At 43.5% G+C, this 21700-nt stretch overlaps 1 protein-coding gene across 1 annotated transcript; it reads right to left on the bottom strand.

Annotated features, from left to right (window-relative positions):
- Positions 1-626: 626 nt before the first annotated feature.
- On the bottom strand, positions 627-21490 carry smad6b (SMAD family member 6b). Its single transcript, XM_006789263.3, has 4 exons — positions 19957-21490; positions 17016-17072; positions 15029-15106; positions 627-1343 (listed from the first exon to the last, which is right to left on the bottom strand). The coding sequence occupies exons 1-4, from the start codon at positions 20744-20746 to the stop codon at positions 802-804; spliced, it is 1467 nt and encodes a 488-aa protein (XP_006789326.1). The 5' UTR covers positions 20747-21490; the 3' UTR covers positions 627-801.
- Between the last annotated feature and the right edge of the window lie 210 nt (positions 21491-21700).

Genomic DNA, 21700 nt, shown 5'->3' with positions numbered 1-21700 from the left:
TTCTAAAAAAATAAGACTGAGAAATCTCAAGTGGTATTGGTATCAGTGTGCTTTTTAAAGAGGACCTATTATTCCCATTTCCAGCTCCAGTTTCAGTCTTGAACTCTGCTAGAGTAGCTTTGCTTGATTCACAGTTCATAAAAAAAACTTTTCCTTATATTCGTCTTTGGTCCAGCCCCTTACTTCCTCTCTCTGAAACAAGCTTGTGCACATGCTGGTGTCTTTTTTTGAAATATAAGCCATGCTTAATATGAGTATCAACCAGTTAAACTATATATGTATATATATAAATATATGTGTGTGTCTGTGTGTGCCTGGATAGGTCCTCTTTAGGATACAGTAAAAAATACATTATAGAGAATTAGTGATTATAAAGATCTACAGACCAAGCACAGAGAATTATTATGCGAATACTTTATTATCAATGTGTGAATGGTGTTAGCTTTTTGTCTGGATATTAATAGTATATGAAAACTATACACCAAATCCAGGCTGCTGATCCTAATTTTGCTGTATAATTTCTCAAGTTGGTATTGAAAGATTCATATATATATATATATATATATATATATATATATATATATATATATATATATATATATATATATATATATATATATGCCAAAGTGCATTTTCCGTTTTTTTCCTCTTGTCCATATACACATTGCACCATACATAAATAGTTACATTGTAAAAATGACTCCGTATTTACAAGTATAATATATATTTCATATAATATATAAAACTTTATATTAAATCTAGGTAGATGATATTTGGGATAGTTTGTGGGGTCCATCTGTGTTATCTGTGGTTGTTGAGGAGAATCTCCAGCCAGCAGGGGCAGGAGGTGATGAACTGTCTTGAGTAGCAGGGGCCCCAGCCCTTAGCAAAGCTGATGCGCACACTGTTAGGGTCATAGGGTCCATCCAGGAGGTCAGCCTCTGTCGTGTGCCTCAGAAGGAACGAGCGCTCATAGTCAAACACCTTGATGGAGTAGCCTGGCATCACCTTCCGCACCACCAGAGTTCTGCTGTTGGGCACATCCAGAGTTGGGGAGTTGACAAATATAGGGTGCTCGCTGCGGTTATACGCCCAAACGCCATCAGGCTCTTTGCTGAGGAGTATGCCGTAGCCAATTTTGCCTCTTGTACGCTGAACAGTGCTGCTGCGATGTTCCAGGTTGAGCTGGCCCAGGCAGAAGCCGGTGCCCTGAGGTAGATCATAGAAGATGCTGACGGAGTGCTCATACACTGTGTAGAGGCGACCCACACGTGTCCGGTGCTCCCAGTATGCCACATTACACCAGTGGCTCTGCTTAGGGGCATCAGGTGACATACTGGCATCTAGAAGAGACAGAGAAATGTCCATTACACAAAACATAAACAAATGTAAACAGGGCTAATAAAAAGGATGGGTTGAGTTTTAAGGGATTAACAATCCCTTTTTATTGTTCAGAGCAGATGGCCACACTATAAATACTGAAGCAGGCACTGTATTGAAATTTAAGCCTTGTATAAATACCGCTGCTCGGACTTCTGTCCAACACACACACACATACACACAAACACACACACACCACCGCAACTATACATATCCTGGGGGTGGAGGGTGTAGCGAGGTCAGTGCAGCCGAAGACCTGCACTTCCACCCTCTACCTCAAGAGGGCACTGTAGGGATTAAACACTGACCACACTACAGAGCTGCTGGTCACACATGAACTTCCAAAACAAATTCTGTTTACTTAAATGAAATCCAGATTACACTCAAGTGTTCCCCTCTGAACGCCTTAAAACTATAGTATGTAGAGAGTGGAATAGAGGACACGGTTATAACTTAGAAAAAATGTTTTGCACATTTTAATAACTTTTTAAATTTTCTTTTTAGCAGTGGAAGCAAACCTGGCATCTTAAGACTAAACATCTCCGTCCACTAAATCAGCTTCTTAATTCAGTTTTCATGGCTGCAGTCTGTGAAATCTTTTCAGTGACAGACCTCAGCACTCCAAAGTGAATTACTGCTCCCAAGGTAGACTTCGATCTTCACCATACCGAAGAGAGACACACATACTCACTCACACACACACGCACACACACTGCTGACTACTTTCAGAAGCTGCTCAAAGCTGTCTTACATTTATATTACTCATAAAATCTGTGGTACAAGGAGAGGACAGGGCTCGATGGATGAGAAAGAAAAAGAATGGAAGACAAACAGTTCCAGTTTTTCACATCCTGGAGACGAGTCAAAGGTGACGTTATTAGTGCCATGCACTTTGGTTTCATTCTGATTGAAACTTTATTTTTTGTTGTAAGCATTTTTGTCACCTGTCACAAGCTGTGGCTGAGCTTGAGGCATAAATCTGTGTGCAGGTCCCTCTCTACATATATACAGCCGTTACGTGACGGCAGAGAGTAACACCTGGTTTACGGTTGCAGTTGTCGCCCTCACAAACAACAGCGCAGATGCTGGTCTTCGGTGCTGTTTTGGCTTGTCCTGCCCACGCGATTTTTGTAACCTGGCGGACGAGGCTGGGTTGAGCACCCAACTGTGCTTTACTTCCATTTCAATGATATATCAGTCGAGGAGTTTAGAGATTCCCAGATTACAGAGAGCAAGATGCTGCAACAGCTTGAAAAAGATGAGACTCAGGGGAAAAAATCTAGACTGAATCAAGTCTGGTGCACCTCAAGCCGCAGTTAAAACAGTGACAGGGTGACATCATAGTTGTCATGCAACATAATCAATGCGGTTTTAGACTGCTGCAACAGCTGGAGAAGATAAGACTTTCTGCAGAAAGCTAACCTCTCTGATCAATGTTGACATACTCATTTCTATTTTCATAAAGCACTTCAGATGCAGTGCATCTGAAGTGTAGGACAAGATGGCAGCGAGCCAAGTGCGCCTCAAGCACATGTATGAACATTTCTACATCTGTCCTGACGTCACAGTACGTGCAAGCAATGACCAATGTGTCAACCATAACCATGGTTTTAAGGAGCCTCTTTCTCCTCTTCCCTCGTCTTCCTCACATTCCACAAGAGTGGGGGTGACGGTAGAGGGCCAGGCAGGGGGTCCCCCTCCCCCTCCAGCCAGCTCTTCCCCTGCTGTGGGCCCAGGGACGGCATTCAGCTCCCTGACAACTTAGCACAAGCCCGTGACCCGCTGACCCCCCAGCCTTCATGCTATCAGCTCCCATTAACTCACACACAGAGTGATGCCATTATTTTGCTTCAGAGAGTCTATTGGCACAGAGGATTTAAAGCCTGGGCCTGTGGCCCCATTCCTTTCAGTCTCTCTGCTCTCAGGGCTTAATGACCGCCCGCCCCATTAACAAACGCCTTTAAGGTGGAGCATCACAGATCCACACCGCAACAAAATGCCTTGTTCACCTCCCACCCAACTAAATCTTTCTGCTGAGTGACCCATACTAGTAAAGTTTATACAAAGATTAGCAAAAACGTTGACCAGACTTGCACAGAGAAAACGCCTGCTAGTTCGAGGCTCTCTGTGTTATGGAGGGGGAAGAAAAGAGCGAGTGAGTGGGGAAGTGTGGAGGTGGGGGGAAGCTGCAGACAGGCTCTCTGTGTGTTTGCGCACACACTGATGGCTTAAATGACCCCCTCTCTTCAGGGGCCCCAACATGCATGTGCCATTAGTAAATTCCACACTCCAGCTCCTCCACTCTGAGCTCAACTTTTACTGCAGCACCGCTCGGCCACACAAAGAACTCAGCTCCAACTAGTTTACGGCCGTCCATTGTCTCAAATCAAATGGAACCCAGACATCAAGGTAAACTCACTTTGAAACTGTGCACAGAAACACGAAAGACCAAATGGCTACTGTCTCCTTCTCTTTGGATGGAAAGAACAAAGCAAAAACAATCTGGTCAATGATATCTAGTTTTCGCACATAGCGTGGTGAAAAGATAGTCAGTTGGACTATGAGGACCAGGAAGAGGAATAAGCAGGACAAAGGTTAAAAATGTATTTAATGCTAAGCTTGAGCCTGACGGAAGACAGCAAGCACAGAAAGAGCTGTGCTTTTTCCTGTTGCTCTGTTGTGTTTAGTGTCTACGTGTGCTTTTGCAGACGTGCCTGTTTGGACTAGGGGAGAAAAAACAGCGTACATGCTTATGTTTTTGTCCTAAATTTGCTTGTTACGGATAAACGAGCACGTCTGCCATAACCTGATTAAATTTTATGGTGCTTTTCTTGTGCAGAAACACTACTAGCCTGTTCTATCACACCCGTGCGATTTATTGAGTGTCATGACATTTTTACAAAGCTCCATTTTCCTCAAAACATGCTACAATGTCAAGACGGCATTTTCAGATTTACATGTTTGGATGTTCTGCAAATGTTTTTCTACAAAACTGATATAAGAGTCAGAAGGAGGATTTAATTAGTAGTATCTGGTTATAAAATTATGTAGATACATGCCAGACCAAACCTTAAAAATTCAGACATCAGAGAGGCAGTTCAGTGGAGGTGAAATGAATGGTTGTGCCTCCCTCCCTTTTAGCCACAGCATGGACACCCAACTCTCTTAGGCTCCATGTTGGCCTGCATGAGGTTCTGCTCTGGGTGGAGCCATGATGGCTGGGAGCAATTACAAGTGCTCTGCATCCATTTAACCCTGCCACCTTTTAACAGCTCCGTTTACCCATTAGAATAGTAGCTCATGTTATTATTGTTATTTTATTCTCAAAAGCCTCTCCTCTTAGTGTCAGTCTCAGAGTCAATAGATGCCGAAACAGCATGGACGCCACACTTCCTGTTCCTGCAGCCAGAGGCAATGAGCTAAGCATATGATGGAGCTGATCAATTTTAAAGTCTTACATAACCAGGCTCACATCAAAAAAAAAGTAGAGATCCATAAATCTGTGGTATTTGATCTCTAAACATTTCCATGGCCAACAGGAAACACAGTATGTGGAATAAAGCATCTAGTCTGGCGTTGTAGAAATATGATAAGAACAGGCTGTGTTTGGTTTTCCTTTAGGCAAACAGATTTGAAATGCAGCAAACCAACTATCACATTTTAGGGAATTAGGACACCTGTATCCACATATACTTTACTTAGAGGTACAGTGACACACAGTAAACAGAGCTATCTAAGAACTGCTACTCGCACAGCCAGAATTCAGTGTGTTTGATTTCCATAACAAGATGTGATCTCCATGGAGACGGTGAGGAAAATGTTGATTTTCCCTGTGGCCTCTCCGATTGGACAAATCCCGAGTGTCAAATGCAGGGCATCAGATCTGTCAATAAACACGGACTTATATCAGTTCTTTTGAAGTTAGGAGGCTAAAAGTTACGCATGCTCATTTGAACGCAAAAAGAAGTGAAGTGTCAGCTACATGTTGTCCAAGCAAAATGTGTGTGTTTTTTATTTCTTTGCGATGGAGAAAAGAATGGGAGAAGTAGTCAAACTGAAAAAATACAAAAGTATTAGCAAAATGTGCTAAAAGGCAACCAAACCTGCCGCTGTGGTTGTAACAATGCAGGTGACTGTGATGGTGATAAGCAAACACAGCAAAAATGGACGACATATTTATTATGTTATAACAGAAGACAAACATGCCATTGAAAAAGCCCTTAAGTACACCTGTGTTAAACATAATTTGCCCAAGCCTCTTCCACAGATTTACATCTGGAAAAAAAACAGGGGTGGGGGGGGGAAGCAGATCACCCTGCTTGCTACGAGTTCCCTGCACTCCAGGGCGAGTCTGGATAATTACTGTTAAGTACACAAAAATGAGGGCTTGAAAGTTTCAATGGCAATCCTTGATGATCATCCAGTAATGCTTTTAAAGACAGCATGAAAAGGGAAGGGAGAAAAAAAAGGGCAGAGGGAGCAGCAGAAAAGAGCTGCCCTGGGGTAAACACTGCTCCGCAGCCTTGGAGTGAGATGAATGGGAGGCCGAGTGTCAGGGACAGGCAGACAAACAACAGCTTCCCCTCCGCGCTAACATCTCCCCACCAAGCTCCAGGGCCACCCCCGTTATACTTTATCTGTCCTAATCCGGAGCGGCTAGCAGAGATGCACTCATTCCTCCGCAACTTTGCTGAACAGGAAAAGAAAAACACTGTTGCCAGACTTTTTATGCAGCACAGTTGAAGGGAGGAGAGGAGCAAGCTCTCATTCTGTGCCAAGGATTAGATTCCCCTCCAGCTATTAGACTCTAGTGGTGAACTGATAGACTCTAGACTTGTGGTTGAAAGCAAGGACTGAGGACTGTGTGTGCATGTGTGAAAATTTACAATTCTTTCTTATTGTGGATTCCTGCCCCATCACCCCACACATTTGTCTGATTTCTTTTATAACTAAACAACAAATTCATGGCTTTAATTCTGTGGGCAATAGCTTCCACAGGCTGACTATACCCCCGGAGCAGGCCACATTTAGGCTGGCGTCTGGGCTATCACTGCCATCAAAGTCGGCTTTATCAGACAGATATGCTAACTGGAGCTGCTCCTACATGTCTATGGATTTTTCTCCCTGAGGTCTGGCCTTTCTCTGCTGAGAGAGAACAAGTGATATAGACACAGAGATATATATGCTGGGGACACACACACACACACATGCTGTGGGAGCCCAGGAAACTGAATCCAATCATCAAACCTTTCTGGTCACAACGGGAATGCTTTACATTGTCATCCGCTTCCTCCTCACTTTCCCTCTGTTTCTGTTTTGGGATGACCCCACGAGGGAGGAAAAGTGCTGCACCCTTGATAGCAGATAACTAACAGAATCCATAAATTAAATCAATAAACAACAGTGGGTGTAGGAAGCTAAGGTGGCTAATACGAAGGAGCCATCTGGGCGCGTCAGTGAGGCTGCTGGTTTGAGAGAAAAAGGCTCTATTTTTTTTTTCAAGGGAAGAAAATGTGCTGCTCATTTCCTCCAAGTTTCCTCCAAAGCTCTGCAATGTGTCAGAGACATAGAGCACAAGCGATGGTGGTGATCCAAGTGAGGCCTGCAAGAGCCTTTCAGGGTTCGTAAAAGCTCTGTAAAAACTGTGGGGGATATTTGCGAATATGTCATATCTACAGGCAGCCTCAAAGGCCAGCCGAGTTCGAGTGAGCATCGAAAGCAAAGCGCTCAGCCAACATCCTGCTGGGTGGCTGCGCTCTTTCACCTCCCCGTACAACCTATCTTTTTGTGTGTGTGTCTTGTTTGTGTGTGCACAAGTGTGAATGTGTTTGTTTGCTAGTGTGCGAGGGAGGTTCGAGCCAAGTAGGCTGGAGCGACTGAGTGGAGAAGACCCTGCACATTCCTGAACCCCTCCCCTCGTTGTGCCTCCTAACTTCCTACTCTGGTTAGGAGTGAGGGGGGTGAGGAGCAGTGAGAAGGTGACTTTCATTTGGTTAATCCTCAGCAGTGACATCACGTGTGAAGTCAAAACGTTTCGGGTGCGTGGCTTGAAACGTGCACAAACTTTCTTCTGGGAAAACCGAGATTCCATATCGGAGGGAGAAAAGCGACTTTAGCTAGGCTATGGAATCAAGCTATGATGAAGGCCTGGTTTCAAATGAGCAGTAACAAGGAGCTCTATTATTTCGAGTTATGTTAGTCTGACTAATTTAAGTCGAAAGGTAGGTATTTGGTTTCCACTGGGCCGGGAGGTGGAGCAGCTATGACGGACACGCTTGCCGTTCAAACAATGGTTTTCTATTGATTGACCCAGTGGATCAGAGTCTGTGAGGAGAATGTGTTCTGTCAGGATAATGTGGCACCAGAGTTTCTGTTTCAATCACAACACTTGCTTGGGTGTAACCCACACTGCTCCACCGCGGGCATCCAGACACCGGCTCCCCAAACAAAGACAACTGCCCCCCCCCCACCCAACCTCATCTCCGATAAGTCAGCCCGTTCACAACAAGCAAGACATTCATTAAAAATGCAGGAGTGAACATTTCCAATAATTCACAAAGTCCTTCCCTGTCAACATCTGCAAAAAATCTTGAAGCTAAAGGGAATGGCAGGATTTCATTAAGTAAATTATGTGTTGGCAGTCACAGAGAGGGGAAGAGGGGGAAGCTAGAGCCAGACTTCTAATCTAAACCGTACCCTGAAATGCGACAGGCTGACTGCACGTACTGAACCACACCGCCAAGGCTTTAGAAATGCACACAAATAAAAGATAAGTTAAACACACGACAAAAGTAAATGCAGTTTTCCCCGGGGAACATAATAAATGAGAGTTTTCACATAAGCCCGTTTACAACTTGTAACAACTACTACTTGCAAAACTTGATCTCACAGTACAATCTACTTTGTCAAGTTGTGCTCAACAATAAAGGTTTTCTTGTCAGATATAAAATGGCATCAGTTTTCAGGAACAAGATGAAAGGCTCCAAATTATGTCTATCATACTTGGCCGTATGTTAAGACAAGGTTATGGAATGAAGATATAGCTCCAGTAGACCATGTTCAAGATAAGGAAAGAGGCCAAAAATAAATAAATAAATAAAATCCAAGCGCTCTACCTCAGTTTGCATGCAGAGAGAAAATTAACCAGTTCCTTGAAGCACTAGGAGTTTACTGTTTAGAAATCCACAATAAGCTATCTTTTCCCTCCAGCAGCAAGAGTCTCGTGTAGAGATGTCAACTGACATGGGCCCCTACAGTTAATCCACAGAGCATTCTCAAAGCTCAAAGAATGTGCTGGCTATTCTGAGTTTTAAAAATACTGACGGCTATAGGTTTAGGCACAACTGTCAATGCTCCTCTGGGGAGGATTGGGGGGGGGGGTTCAATCTATTTTTGCTTGCAATCAGGCCACAGGCTGGCCTAAATCATAGCCGGCCTTGGCCTGTGTCTGGATTTATAATTGTGGGTGAAATGGTCAGAAAATAAAAACAGCATCCACAACTGGCACCTCCTTCGCTACTCTATGCCAGTTGTGGATGCAAGACTAGCTCATTTACGGAGCCCAGCTCGAATGGGAGTATTGTTCCCCCTCTCAGCTTTGAGGGGAGGCACACTAAAATGCTAAACTAACAGTTGGGCATTCCATACATTTTTAATGGCATTGCACACTCTTTATTTGTTGCTCTAACCCTTTGCCCCGAGCTGAATGAATGGCCCTATTGGTGGAGAGTGGTGCTGCGCTGCAGTGTGAAGGGAGTGAGGATGGCAACGGCAGGCCTCCCTGTGCACATGTCAAGATTAGCTCACTCACTTTATTTGCTAAGGTAGAATATGGGGCAAAAAAAAAAAAAAAAAATTATAGCACACCGAGCAAACCTCCTGTTATTTCTACTGACTGTACTTTCTGTGTGGTAAGGCCTAAAAAGAAACACAGTCCACTCTGTAAATCAAATGACAAGTACAGCACTGTGAGCCTAGAGGCTCGGTCAGGTACGAGGATATAGATTTATCTGGGAGTCCTTTAGTTAAGTTAATCAAACACCCAGAAGCAATGGCACCACACTGGCTTGCCAAACCGAGACAGTTAAATACTAAGCTCAGCAGGCTAGTTTCTGTTGACATGTAAGGGGTTTCAGGCCTCTCCAAGGACTGCTTTAGATTAGCAGGGCTTTCACTTTGCACGTAGAGGTCACATTACCTCACCGCATCTAGGGCCTGTGTTGGTAATACTAACTGAAAATCAGCTCTCAAAACAAATGAGTATTTGAACAAAAGCTCAACAAAGAGTAAACTAATTTCTGAATTGCTGCGATAACTGAAGAAAATAAAAAGGTGCTTACTTCAAACTCCTATTTCTGCTGCAGAACACAGTAAGCCTACACATGGAAGATTTCTTCCCTATAAACTGAAGTCTTCCTTTAAATGCCTCAAATAAGGTCAAAAAGGTCAAAAAGGTAGAAACATTAGTATACAATTGCCAAAACAGTTTCTTTTGCACATAAGAGAAACAATAATATCATATGCACAATGACCCCTCTGGAAATGCAAAAACGTCTGTTGGACTCTACTGAGAATCCTCGCTGTCATGACTCAAGCCAGAAAAAGTTGAAAGCAAATTTCTGACACACCACGGTCTAACAATGCTGAGAAAGGGAAAATGAAAAATGGCCTTATCGCTCTTATCAATGGCTCTTTTTTTTCTGTGTGTATGAGTGTTACGTAAGGGGAAACGGAAGCCAGCTTCCCAGGACAGGAACGGATACTTGAGACGAGGACTGTGGGTACAGGCCCTACACCGCTGCACAGAGAATAGAGCACCAGACCCTTCAGGATGTATAGCTATAACCCTGCTCCACCTCCCCCAAGCCTAAAATGGGACTCTGCAAACTGGACAAGACAAACGGGTGAGGAGAGCCCCCTCATGTCCCCTGAGATGCTGGCCTTCTCTTCAACATTCCTCAGTCTCTCCCCACTGTCAAAGGGGCAATTCACCGCCCCGCAGTGCTACAAAACCCAGGCAGCTTTTTAAAACAGGATGTTTGTATGAGGCCTCCTTCCCCTCAAATAAACAATCCGCAAAACCTGATTTCGGGAGGCAGGGTGGAAGCACTCGAGTCACATTATTTCCACATCCCGTATCCTGGAGCATTCGGGCTCCTGAGGGAGTGTGGGCGGCCAGGCGCTGGGAAGGCTCTGGGCTGCGGTGGAAACCTGAGGCCATGAGCCAGGCTGCAAGGGGAGATGAGCCGGAGCTGTATCAGTCTGGGGTCTTTAGGATGGAGGAAGGGGCTCATGCCTCGATGAGGGAGGGGGACATCGCTAACATGCTGATGCAGCAGACCATATGCCAGACCATACCTCTGTCAGGGTCCTGCTGCTACACCGAGAAGGCCAGATGTCTTATATACAGCGTGTGCAAATGATAGAGATGCAAGATGACAGTTATTTATATTCAAAAATAATAAGCCTATATGATGGCACTAGGGGTTACAATTAGGCTAGAGAGAGAAAAAAAAGCCAATTCAAAGTTAACAGTGGGGACAAAATGGTTTGTATCCTGTTAATTACTTCTTTTTACTTTGTTTGCCCTTTGTTTTTATTTTTTCCTTTCACTCGCCGGCTCGCTTTACGCACCAAATCTACTTGGTTAGGTTTTTTTGCATAGTTGGCGAATTTTATACGATGATGAGATTGGAGTAATAAACTTGTTTAAATACTGCCATAAGCCCAGAGTGTCACAAGACAGACACCAAAGGATGCCAGCGGCTTTGACAAAATGGCAGTTTGCGACACCCTCTGATAAGAGCGGGCTGGTACAGTAGACATGCCTTTTAATTTATTTAATTTCTGTTTAATTAGATCCTAGCACAAGGGAAATCACATGCCTTCGAAGTCAGATCAACAGGAATGTGTCCAGTCTAATCTGCTCTAATCAAGAGATGCATCACATGCCTTGATTAGACTGTCTAATTATTCCACGCATTTCCACTGTCTGACGCAGACAGAGTGACTGGTTTGATGTTTAGCGTTCGCCTTCTCGTGAAACCAGCTCCGATAAGAACAATTTAATGTGCTTAGCTTATACATGTGAATGCAAAATAGATATCTGTTGCCTCATATCAGTGAGACGAAAGATATCTATCTACCAACTGCTTCGTTCTGCCAGAAAGAAATAGCAGAGTGGACCTGAGACAGCGATTGTCTGCAGACAAGACATCTAGACAGCACTGGTCTTTCCACCAGAGACAGGCTGGCAGACACAGAGGAGCAATCTATGAATATTGTGTGGGAACCGTGACTACTTGCTTATGCCCTCTTTCCTTCAGCAGCAACTTTCAGTCATTGCTTCCCTCCTCCTACTTCCCTTCATTCAAAGGGGAAGAAAAGAGAAAAATCTTTTTTTAAAAAGGACCCTTCTCACTACACATGTCTTCTGGTCACTTAACCACTATAATCTGAGAGCGCACAACCAGTCACACCAGTGATGTCGGCTCAGAGCAACATGACCCTTTATAAATTGTCTTACATGGATAAATCCCGGTGGTTTAATTGAGGACACCCCTCCAGTGGCTGATGAATATAGGCAGACTGGAGCCATTGTCTTAAAACAGGCTCAAACAAAGGATAAAAAAAATGTATCCTTGGTGACTGAAATAAGTACCAGTGCAAAAATATCTTGGCTTGCCACCTCACATTTATGGCTGCTCAGAACAGCAATATAATGAAGCAGTGACAAGCATAAAGAGCCCCCAATGTCAGAGACAATGTGACTGACATAATAAAGTCGATGCGTAGAAACACCCCCTCAGACAGTCATACAGGAAGCAATGAGATCTGCATCAAAGGGCTGTGTACCGATGTCCACACAACGAGGCCCAGGCAGTGAGGAAGCATGTGCAGGCAGAATGTGAGGGCAGCACTACACACTCACAAAGCATTAAGCTACATTATCTACTAAAAAGCTGGACCCAGTCATGATGTGAACTGACATCACCGCCACTTTTAAATAAATCCTGCAAACAGTACAAACGTCTGTGCACATATAGGATCAGGAGGTATGAATATTACACACATTCTTCCTCCCCTCACTCCCAACCGATCGTTGCAGATGGCTGCCCCTTCCTGAGCCTAGTTCTGCTGGTGGTTTCTTCCTGATGAAAGGGAGTTTTTCCTTCCCGCTGTCGCCAAAGTGCTTGCTCATATGGGGGTTCGTACGATTGTTGGGCTTTTCCCTGTTTCTGTTTAATTGTAGTGTCTTTACCTTACAATATAAAGTGCCTTGAGGCAACTGTTGTTGTGATTTGGTGCTATATGAATAAAACTGACCTTGAATACAACATTGTGCACATGGAGAAGCTTTTGAAAAACATTTTAGCATAGTGCACAACTGCACAAACTAACCAAAGGGATCAGGTGAATATATCTGAACTGTAACTGTAACTCTGCAACAGGAACTTTACGATATAGATCATACTGGTTTAATGGAATATTTACAAGGCACTAAATAATCTGAAGCAGAAGGAGTATACCTATTCAAATTGATCTGAATATATTCTGTAAAGTGGTAGAACAAGCTTATCTACCACACCAACCAGTTCCGATCTGTTTCTGTGCCATTGTGTGACGCAAAAGAATGCTCGGCGGGTATTTCTGTAGCCCAGGGCTGCAAACTCTAGTCGACTATTTGACTGCACCCCACCCAGCCAGTGCCCCCCAGACTTGCTTTTAAGAGGTTTACTTGTTCCTGCGTGAGGGGTGGAGTCTGGATCCCACACAACTCTGGTTACACACAGACACTCTCTCTACCTAAGCTGGCGGGGGATTCACAAGGAAAGTCATCTCCAGGTCAGCAGCATGTTACACAGAGGATAACATGACAACATGCATTGCAGGTTTTTATGTTAAATCAGACCTACTGTATGCAGGCTTTATATGGAGGCCTTCAAGCTTGTGGTGTTACGATGAAATAGAGCTTATACACGATGGAGTTTCTATATCGTTGACAAGATGCTGATGTTTACTCTACATGGAAATGCTTTTGTATCTGAAACCTCTTAGTATAGAAAAACTCTCTGCTGGGCCCTGGTCATTCTCTTTCCTGAGTTCATTTTGCAAAGTTTATCACAGTCATTGCTGAATGATCTGGCCTGGCCTGCAAAAACAGTTGGATGAAACCAAAGCCTAGCATGTCTAGATCCTCCCTCACCAGAGTCTCTGAGGAATTGTGGTGCGCGCTCTGACAAGCCCCTCATTTGTTGACTCAGGGAGTGTCGCCAGGCCATGCTGAGGTGGTGACAGCCTGTGCGCTGGGGAGGAGGGGGCCTTCGCTGACTGAATGCTTCAGTGCCAGGTAGCCATGTCAACTTCTCAGTGTCCTGGCCTCTGAGCCATGGCAGACCCCTTAACAGGAAATGCAATTCCCTGCAAGCCCCCAAAATCAGAGGTCTGACTCCCTGTCCACATGACACTGCACATGCTGGCTAGGACCCTAGCATGAAAGGGGGAGGCATGCTCACTGTGGGCCATGAGAACGGAGAGTTTCATTTCACATCAGAGGACAGGGCAGTTTCTGCTCGCCTCCTTTGGTGTGGCCCCATTCACAGGAGCAACTCCATTTCCGTGAACCCACCCCTCCCTGCAGCCCATTTACAGCCAGGCTAGAGGTTGGATAGGGTTGTATGTGTGTCTGTGCACATGCATGTGGACAACTACGTGTGCTTGTGTGTGTTTCTGAGCAAGCTTGGATCTTATTACAGTTTGATCCCACTCAAATATTTCTGAAAGAAAAACAGAGGAGGGGAGGCCAGCTCTGAAGCCAATGCACACGCCCCACTGAACCGCTGCACTGCTCACAATGAAACCTTTATCTTTAAAGCTTGGACTGTTTGAAATGGTCCTTAATGAGAAAGAATAAAATACACCATCAAAATGAAACCTCCCCCTCACACACTCAATTCTGTGCAGAGAACAGCACTGAATTGTCGTTAAAGTACACTCCAGACACATTTTTTCCAGCTAGACTCAATTTAACCATTTCAAAGCCATAAAAACAGGATGATGCCACACTCAAAGCGCCCCTGATTTATTACAGTGGAAATATTACAGTTTACCAATGCAAGTGTATGCATTTAGCTTCATATATTCAGACGCAGACAACTGTGCAAAAAACATGGGCAACCACAGGCAAACGCATCAGCATGAAAGACGCTCTTGTTTACAACTAAATGATGATCTTTATTACTCAAACTACCAATTTCAAATATAGTTCGGAGAAGAAAGCAAAGCGCCTAATCTATTTATAATTGATCTTTACCACACGGATCACTTCATCTAACAGAAAGTGTTAGAATCAATCAGAGTAATAAGTGCTAGTGAGAGCTGATGTGCCACTACTTCAAACAGCTGTTCACACATATATTAAGAGGTAAGTCAGGAAGGAAATATAGCTGAAATCACAACCTAAATCCATGTATGCACAACTTTTGACTGCCCATAATCAGCAACCGTATTTAACATCACACCGGTATTTACACACTGGCCCTTCATGCATTTGAACCCTCTACTAATCAATTTGTGAAACTGGTAAAAAAAAAAAAAACCATGTCAAGACTGCTCATTTGTCCACTGTAGGTAAAACAAAGACACGTACCTGAAAATTCCCCTGGTGTGATGTTTGGTGAGCTGGCTGCCTCGGTTTCAGTGTAAGACAATGTGGAGTCTGACAGATCTGTGGGGAATAAGGCAGAAATCAACCCCTGATCTACTAACAACGCAGGCAAGTAATCCATATTCTTACTTATCATCAGCCAGAGACACTCAGTGGTGTAGTCTCTGAGTAGTACATACAGTACAGCTGCAAACAGCATTGCTCAAACATTCATTTAGTAATACAAAAAATAATTCTGAGAAGTCTTTCTTTTTAAATCTTGTTCATAATTAGCTAATAAGCTAATACAACAGCATAAACCTTGCATTTGTAGACAGTCAGTTTCTCTGTATTACAGCATATTTGACTGATTTTGAGGACAGTGCTGAGATTAACAGTAAAAAGCTCAGGACCGAAATTAGTCAGACCCCAAAGTCAGTGATTAGTAACATTATCCTTTGGCCTTTGTGCCCTCCAATAAGCATTAAAGGTAGTCTCACAATCTCCTGACAACTCTCTTTATGAATTTTATCCTGCATCTCATGTGCAAATGCTTCCAGCTCACTAATATTTGTTTTTCATGCTGCCACCGCTTTCTTTAAATCCCGCACAAAGCTTGATTTATAGGCCAGCGTGGAGTCTAAGACACAGTGGGCGATGTCATTGTTTGCATTTGTACTCGTGTGCTGGTATGTCTGCACTGTTCTGCCACTCAGAGATAATAAATATTTAACAACAATTGCTTTAACTGAAATGAAGGTAAGAGAGAAGACATTAAAACTGATCAAGTTTATGCACAGTTTGTCCGAGCTATGAAAATGGCGAAACAGCACATGTAAACACTGGAAGAGTACTAGCTGTTGCATTACTATTGTGAGCTGGATACAATTACAGCCTAGTACACTTTGTGTAACAGTTATTAACCATGTGCTAATCAATACACTGTGTTTACATGGCGCATTACTACTACGGGGCCTGCATCACCATGACACATAGTTATTTCTGTGGTAGGCCGTGGCGTAGGGTCTTATGACACTGAATGCAGTATTATAAATGAAATTTAAAACTGCGAATCAGATTTAAACTTAAAGACACTTAAAAAACACTCAAGCTTCAATTCCTTGGAAGTCCACTGCACTGAGTGAGGGAGTCATCTCCATGTTGTATTTTCTATGTGTTGCCCTTCATACACCGAACATCGCACAGCCCCAGGTTAGTTTTCTGTTAAACCACTGCTTGCTTTAATAAAATGAAATCATTAATTCTTTCTCTTCGCAGGGAAGAGAGCTAAAGCACCTACATAAATATATTTGTGTCTGCTAATGAAACACTATGAGCATGTTAAAATTGAATTACCAAAAGATTAACTGCATTTTGAACCAATTCAGTGGCCTTAAAGATTTGTTAAGTGATTCAAAAACAGCAATATTAGAGATGGGTTGAATCATTTTGACATGACCGTAATAAATAAGGCCAATGCGATTATATCATTCAATTCAATCAACTCATTCAAAGGAATTTGAAGCAATTCTTGATCAGCAATAAAAAAAAATTAAAAAAAACACCCATGCAAATACACACTGAGCAGGGTTGAATTATATGGGCCGGCCACACCTCTATCTTCTACACCATACTATCTTGCCTGGCTCTAGCTGGTATGCTGACATTATGCCACAAGCTGGCACAGGTCTCATCTCAAAGCTACCATGTAAATTGCCAGTCATGGTGCCCTGTTACAGCCATTACAATTCTCCGCATTACTCTATTTGTGCTTCTTCCTGTTAAAACAGCGACTGACCGTGCTATTTCCAATTTACAGGCTCCGATGGTCTTTAATTAGTATTATTTTTATTAATACAAAAATCATTAGACATCAATCATAACGATTCTTCAGCACTCCCAAACAGAGAAAGTGCAAGTGCGAATAGCAGGATTCAGATGAAGATGAGGAACTGAAGCGCAACAGAGTTCAACTGTGTTTGTCACTCACCCAGTGGCTTGTGTTCTTCATTAGGGGAAAGCCTTGAATAAGGAGGTGGGGGTGACTCTGTAACACAAAACAGTAATGTCAATAACCTTATAAAGGGAAAAAAAGGAAGGTAAAACATAAGGTTAAGTCAGTCGTGAGAAAATATGGACTTATGGAGCTAGGTTTCAGAAGATCTAACATTTGCGACACAGCATTTGTATTTTAAGCACTAATTTGATGTAAGAACGATGTTTTAGGGGGTGAAAACCTCTGACGCTGGTGAAAATGTTTAGAGGCTGGTAACTGTAAGGTTTTGCGTACACTATACTTTACACAGGCATGCACGTGTAATGATCTAGTATTTAGATAATGTTCTAGTATCAAAGATCTATCCAGACGTTATATTCTGCGTGAAGTCATGCTGCGTTTTTTGTTTTCAGTAAAAGCAAGAAACATAGCTCACATACACAGCTCAAGTCAAGCCACAAGAGAAGCTTCAACACAACATTTCAGAGGAAACGGCAGATTGCACCTTGACTCTTACAGCTCTGTGTCTGCGCTACAAAATAAATTCATTTTCTTCAAACGCTAGTTAAAAAGCTAATAAACCAATGCGAAACACTCCCTTCATTTGTCTCTGTTACTTGAGGAGATATTATTAAAGCTGAGCAGTCTTTAATATGACCACAGACTAACCCTAACTTTTAGTTAGTGTTTTAATAAATACGAGTAAATCTCTTTTTAACTTGATTCTGTTCAAAGCCTTGACGTTTTTTTTCCAATAAAAAGGAGAAACGAAGAAAGTAACTTGCACAAGAAGAAGGAAAGCACAAAGGAAAGAAAACTTTGCGAGCACACAGTGACCTCGCCTACAGGGAAAATGGGAAGGAGAAAAGCATAATAGCAGTGGGTCCTTTAAGAGTGGCGGCAGTAATTGCCAGGATCTGAACTCAGTCACTCAGATACACAGCTAGTCAGTCTGGCGCCAGTAGTATGCAAACTGTATATTATCACCACTCCTTCACCTAAATAGCACGAGGGGACCTCCTCAGGACAAAAGGGCTTTTAAAGCGCAACTTGAAACTGATCTCATTCGAAAAGTATAATGCCTGGCGAAATAAAAGGGAAAAGTTTTTTGTCCATTTCAATCTCAGCTCACTGCTTCACATTTTATAAAGTTTTATTCCTTAAAATACCATGTGTAAAACTTTGAACAGTATTATAGTTTTATACAAATCTTAAGTAGGCTGAGCTACAGTTATGTTTTTAGTTTAGTTTTCACAAAAGGGCTGACTTCTTTTACACTAAAACCTGTTTCTTTTACTGAGTTTCATTCCTGTAAAAATCCTGTTTTTTACATTCCCGTCTACAAACACTGTCAAAACCCGGTGATTAAGGTCTTGATTCAAAGCCCCCCCCCCCCCCCCCCCCCCCCCCCACCTGTGAATAGTGTGAAAGAAATACCAGCTCTATTGGGCCACGCATGAGCGCATGTGAGCTATGTCTACTACAAGCCTTAGTCCCAATTTGGGGTATGTGCCTCTTTCCCTCTTCTTATAATTCATCTTGGTAGTTTCAGTGGGGGCAAAAAAAAAAGAAAAAGAAGATGGAACAAATATCACACTCTTGTCTATCAAACTGATCTTATTCAAACCAATAAACAGCAAGGTTTGTCAGCAAACTTGAGGTTACATATAATCGGTTCTGATTGATTTGGACAGTGTGTTAGGACACCAGAGCCAAAATCCACATCAGTTTCCCCCATTTGCTCAATATGAATTCTGATATTGTTAAACTTGTGACTTTGAAGTGCTTGTCACAGCCAGCTGGCTCTAGTAAACATGGATGTTATGGAAAATCCTCCTCCTGTGCCAGTGAAGGGACAGAAATACTAACGCTTGAATCTTTACACATGATACCAGGCGTTGTCACTGGGTCAGCGGGGTCGAGTGGCCCTGCGTTTAAGGTTTTTCAAATCGTAGACCCCGTCCACTGCCAAAATCTAATGTGTTTAATAGAGGTCAGGGAGGTTCTGCCATAGATAGCTGATTGATTGTGGAAATAAAGCTTAATCTCCAGCACACGCCACTTAAAGTGACATACAGCAGCGAGGCTGTACCTCTGAGTAACTCTAAACAGCCACATACATGTCATACACAAAAAGTCAAAACAGAGGTACTGGCAATCACTCTGAAGGCACCGACTTGCTCAGACACATTGCACAGTACACACAGTACTGTATACATGGACAGCGGAACAAACAAACAAACTCCCCTTTATTGGAAACTTGATGTCACAGGCCACTGAAGTGAGCTCTGCAACAACACAGAGCTGTTCAAATTCGACTTTCTGGGTCAAAACTGACAGGCACAATAAACCGCTGAAAAATTTGTGCAGATCCTGGCTTGTTTTCAACACACGCTCTGAACAAATATAATAAAATTACCCAAGGTATCATCTAAGTAATCTGCCCCACATTTATGCTTTGTCAAATCTTCGTGCATGTCCCTTTGCTCGCACTTATTATTATTGCTCACCTTGCAGTAAAGATGGCTTTGGTAATCATTAACTGTTTAATCAAATGGCCAACCTTTCTCTATCACAGGGTATGAAACCAAGCCAAACAACAGGACAAATAAGGCAGTGTGACAGAAAAATTTCCAAGGCCCTTTAATCCCCACCTCTAAATAATGCTGGTTTCTGCTTGTAACTCTAGCACGATCTGCCTTTAAATCAAATGGAAAATGTTTGAAAGTTAAATGAAATTGTTGCATTTAAAGAAAAGACACAATATTCTGCAGTAAACGTGTGTCAAAGTGAAAATACAGAGACAACTTTGAGGAACGTTTTCATGCAAAACAAGTGCAGATGCCCAAATGCTTAGTGATTTGTTGTCATTTAAGCTACATTGCAGGCCTTTGTGGTACAACATGCATGCAGTTTGTGTGGCAGACTCTTTTACCTGGCCCACAGAGTCGACTGTAGTGATAGGGGTTGCAGCATACTGTTGGACTGTCCGGGGCCCCAAAGCTCCTACACTCACAGAGCGGTTTGAGCTGGGCAGAGTGCTGGAGGTCAGACCAGCGGTACAGTTTACACACAAGCAGCTGTGGGGATGCCACATGGCCGCCGAATCTCAGCTCTGTCCGTGAAACCATAACACAGTCGCTCGGCATCCCTCCTCTGGACTCCACCGCTTCTAGTAAGGTATCCAGCGCTTTTTCCTTGAGCCGTTTTAAAAGAGCGTATGTGGCTGATTTCAGTTCTTGCTCTAATACCGTGCGTGGCATCGCCTCCTGCGCCTCCGGAGAGTCGCTCTCTCCTGGTCCAAGGTTTCTCAGCCCGAAGTGACACGACCCCGGACCCCTGGTGCCCTGAGCCGTCTCAGCACCCCTAAGCTCGGAGTGGTCCCGGTCTTTAAATAAGCAGCACGTCACCGTCCTGCATTCGCTGTCCTGTAGCGAGCGGGGGCTGCCCTGCTCCTGGGCACACGCGGCACCCCCATCCTGGTCCGACGTGACCCTCAAGTCGCTGCTCTCCACGGGGCACACACCCCCTATGTCCACGACAAGAGACCCGCTAGGGGTCATCGGTCTGAACTCCGTTTTGGGAATTTTCTCTGGGTTGTAGCTGAACAGATCGTCCCTACAGCCCTCACCAGTTTTGCCAATTCCATCTTCCCCTTCTTTATCTGGGATCAAACGGCTTCTCCACAGTCGCCGCACAAGACCTGAGCGTTTCGTCCTGAACATACGACAACTTGAAAATCTATAAGGATTTTTTTTATTATTACTCTTGTACGGATATTCTAATATTAAAGACACTTCTCCGGTCGTTGCAAAACATTAATGACAGTGAAATGCCGTGCAGTGCATGCACAGCCAAGTGACGAGCATTGGTGGCAAAACCGCAACATTAGAATTAAGGAGATTTTGTTGCATCTACAACAGCAAAACCGAGCAACAAATGCACTGCAGCATTCCGATCAAAAGGCATGAATTCAGCCGTTTATACTGTAAATAAACAAGCTATGAAACTGTGACTTATTCTCCTGGATCGCTGTGGAAAGGACTGTTTACAGCCTTTTTTTTTCTTACAAGCAAATAAAAAAATAATCTGAACACATGAAAACATATAGTAATATACTCTATAATATAATCCAAAGCCAACAGCCTCCAAAGCAAGACGACAACTCGCTGCCTCAAACAGTTCCCGACTTTTAGCGACCCCAGTTCTACTTTCTACACCGGCACGTAGAGCATGAGGTACTTCGATGCGTTTTAATCCAAAGAAAATGCAGCACAAAGTCAGGATCCTTGCCCTCTTCTCGAGATGTCAGTGCACTTCTTCTCTTTTTAAAATCCAAACAAAACGTCCATGCGTGCTGAAATGAGCTTTACGAAGCCGATCGATCCGGGGCTGAGTAGAGCTCCTGCTTCTCTGCTCAGATCTAAACCAAACTGCAGCCCAGGTCCCGTTCTTTCTCCGTTTCTCGCTCTTTTTCTTTCTGCCCCCCTCCTCTCTCTTCCTCACACACACACTCACACACACACATACACGGGGCCCCCGAGGAGAGCGGTGGAGCCATTGGCTGACTACCATCATGTGCTAGTCTAGACACTTTGGCGGCTGAGCTGCACTGATTGTTGCGCAAACAAGGTTTCAAGTTTCTTAACTCTTAAAGGCGAAACACCCATCTCTCTTTT

This window comes from Neolamprologus brichardi, chromosome 7 (assembly GCF_056152115.1).
Source record: "Neolamprologus brichardi isolate AB-2024 chromosome 7, ASM5615211v1, whole genome shotgun sequence".
Taxonomy (NCBI): Eukaryota; Metazoa; Chordata; class Actinopteri; order Cichliformes; family Cichlidae; genus Neolamprologus; species Neolamprologus brichardi.
This window is presented reverse-complemented; position numbering and strand designations above follow the sequence as displayed.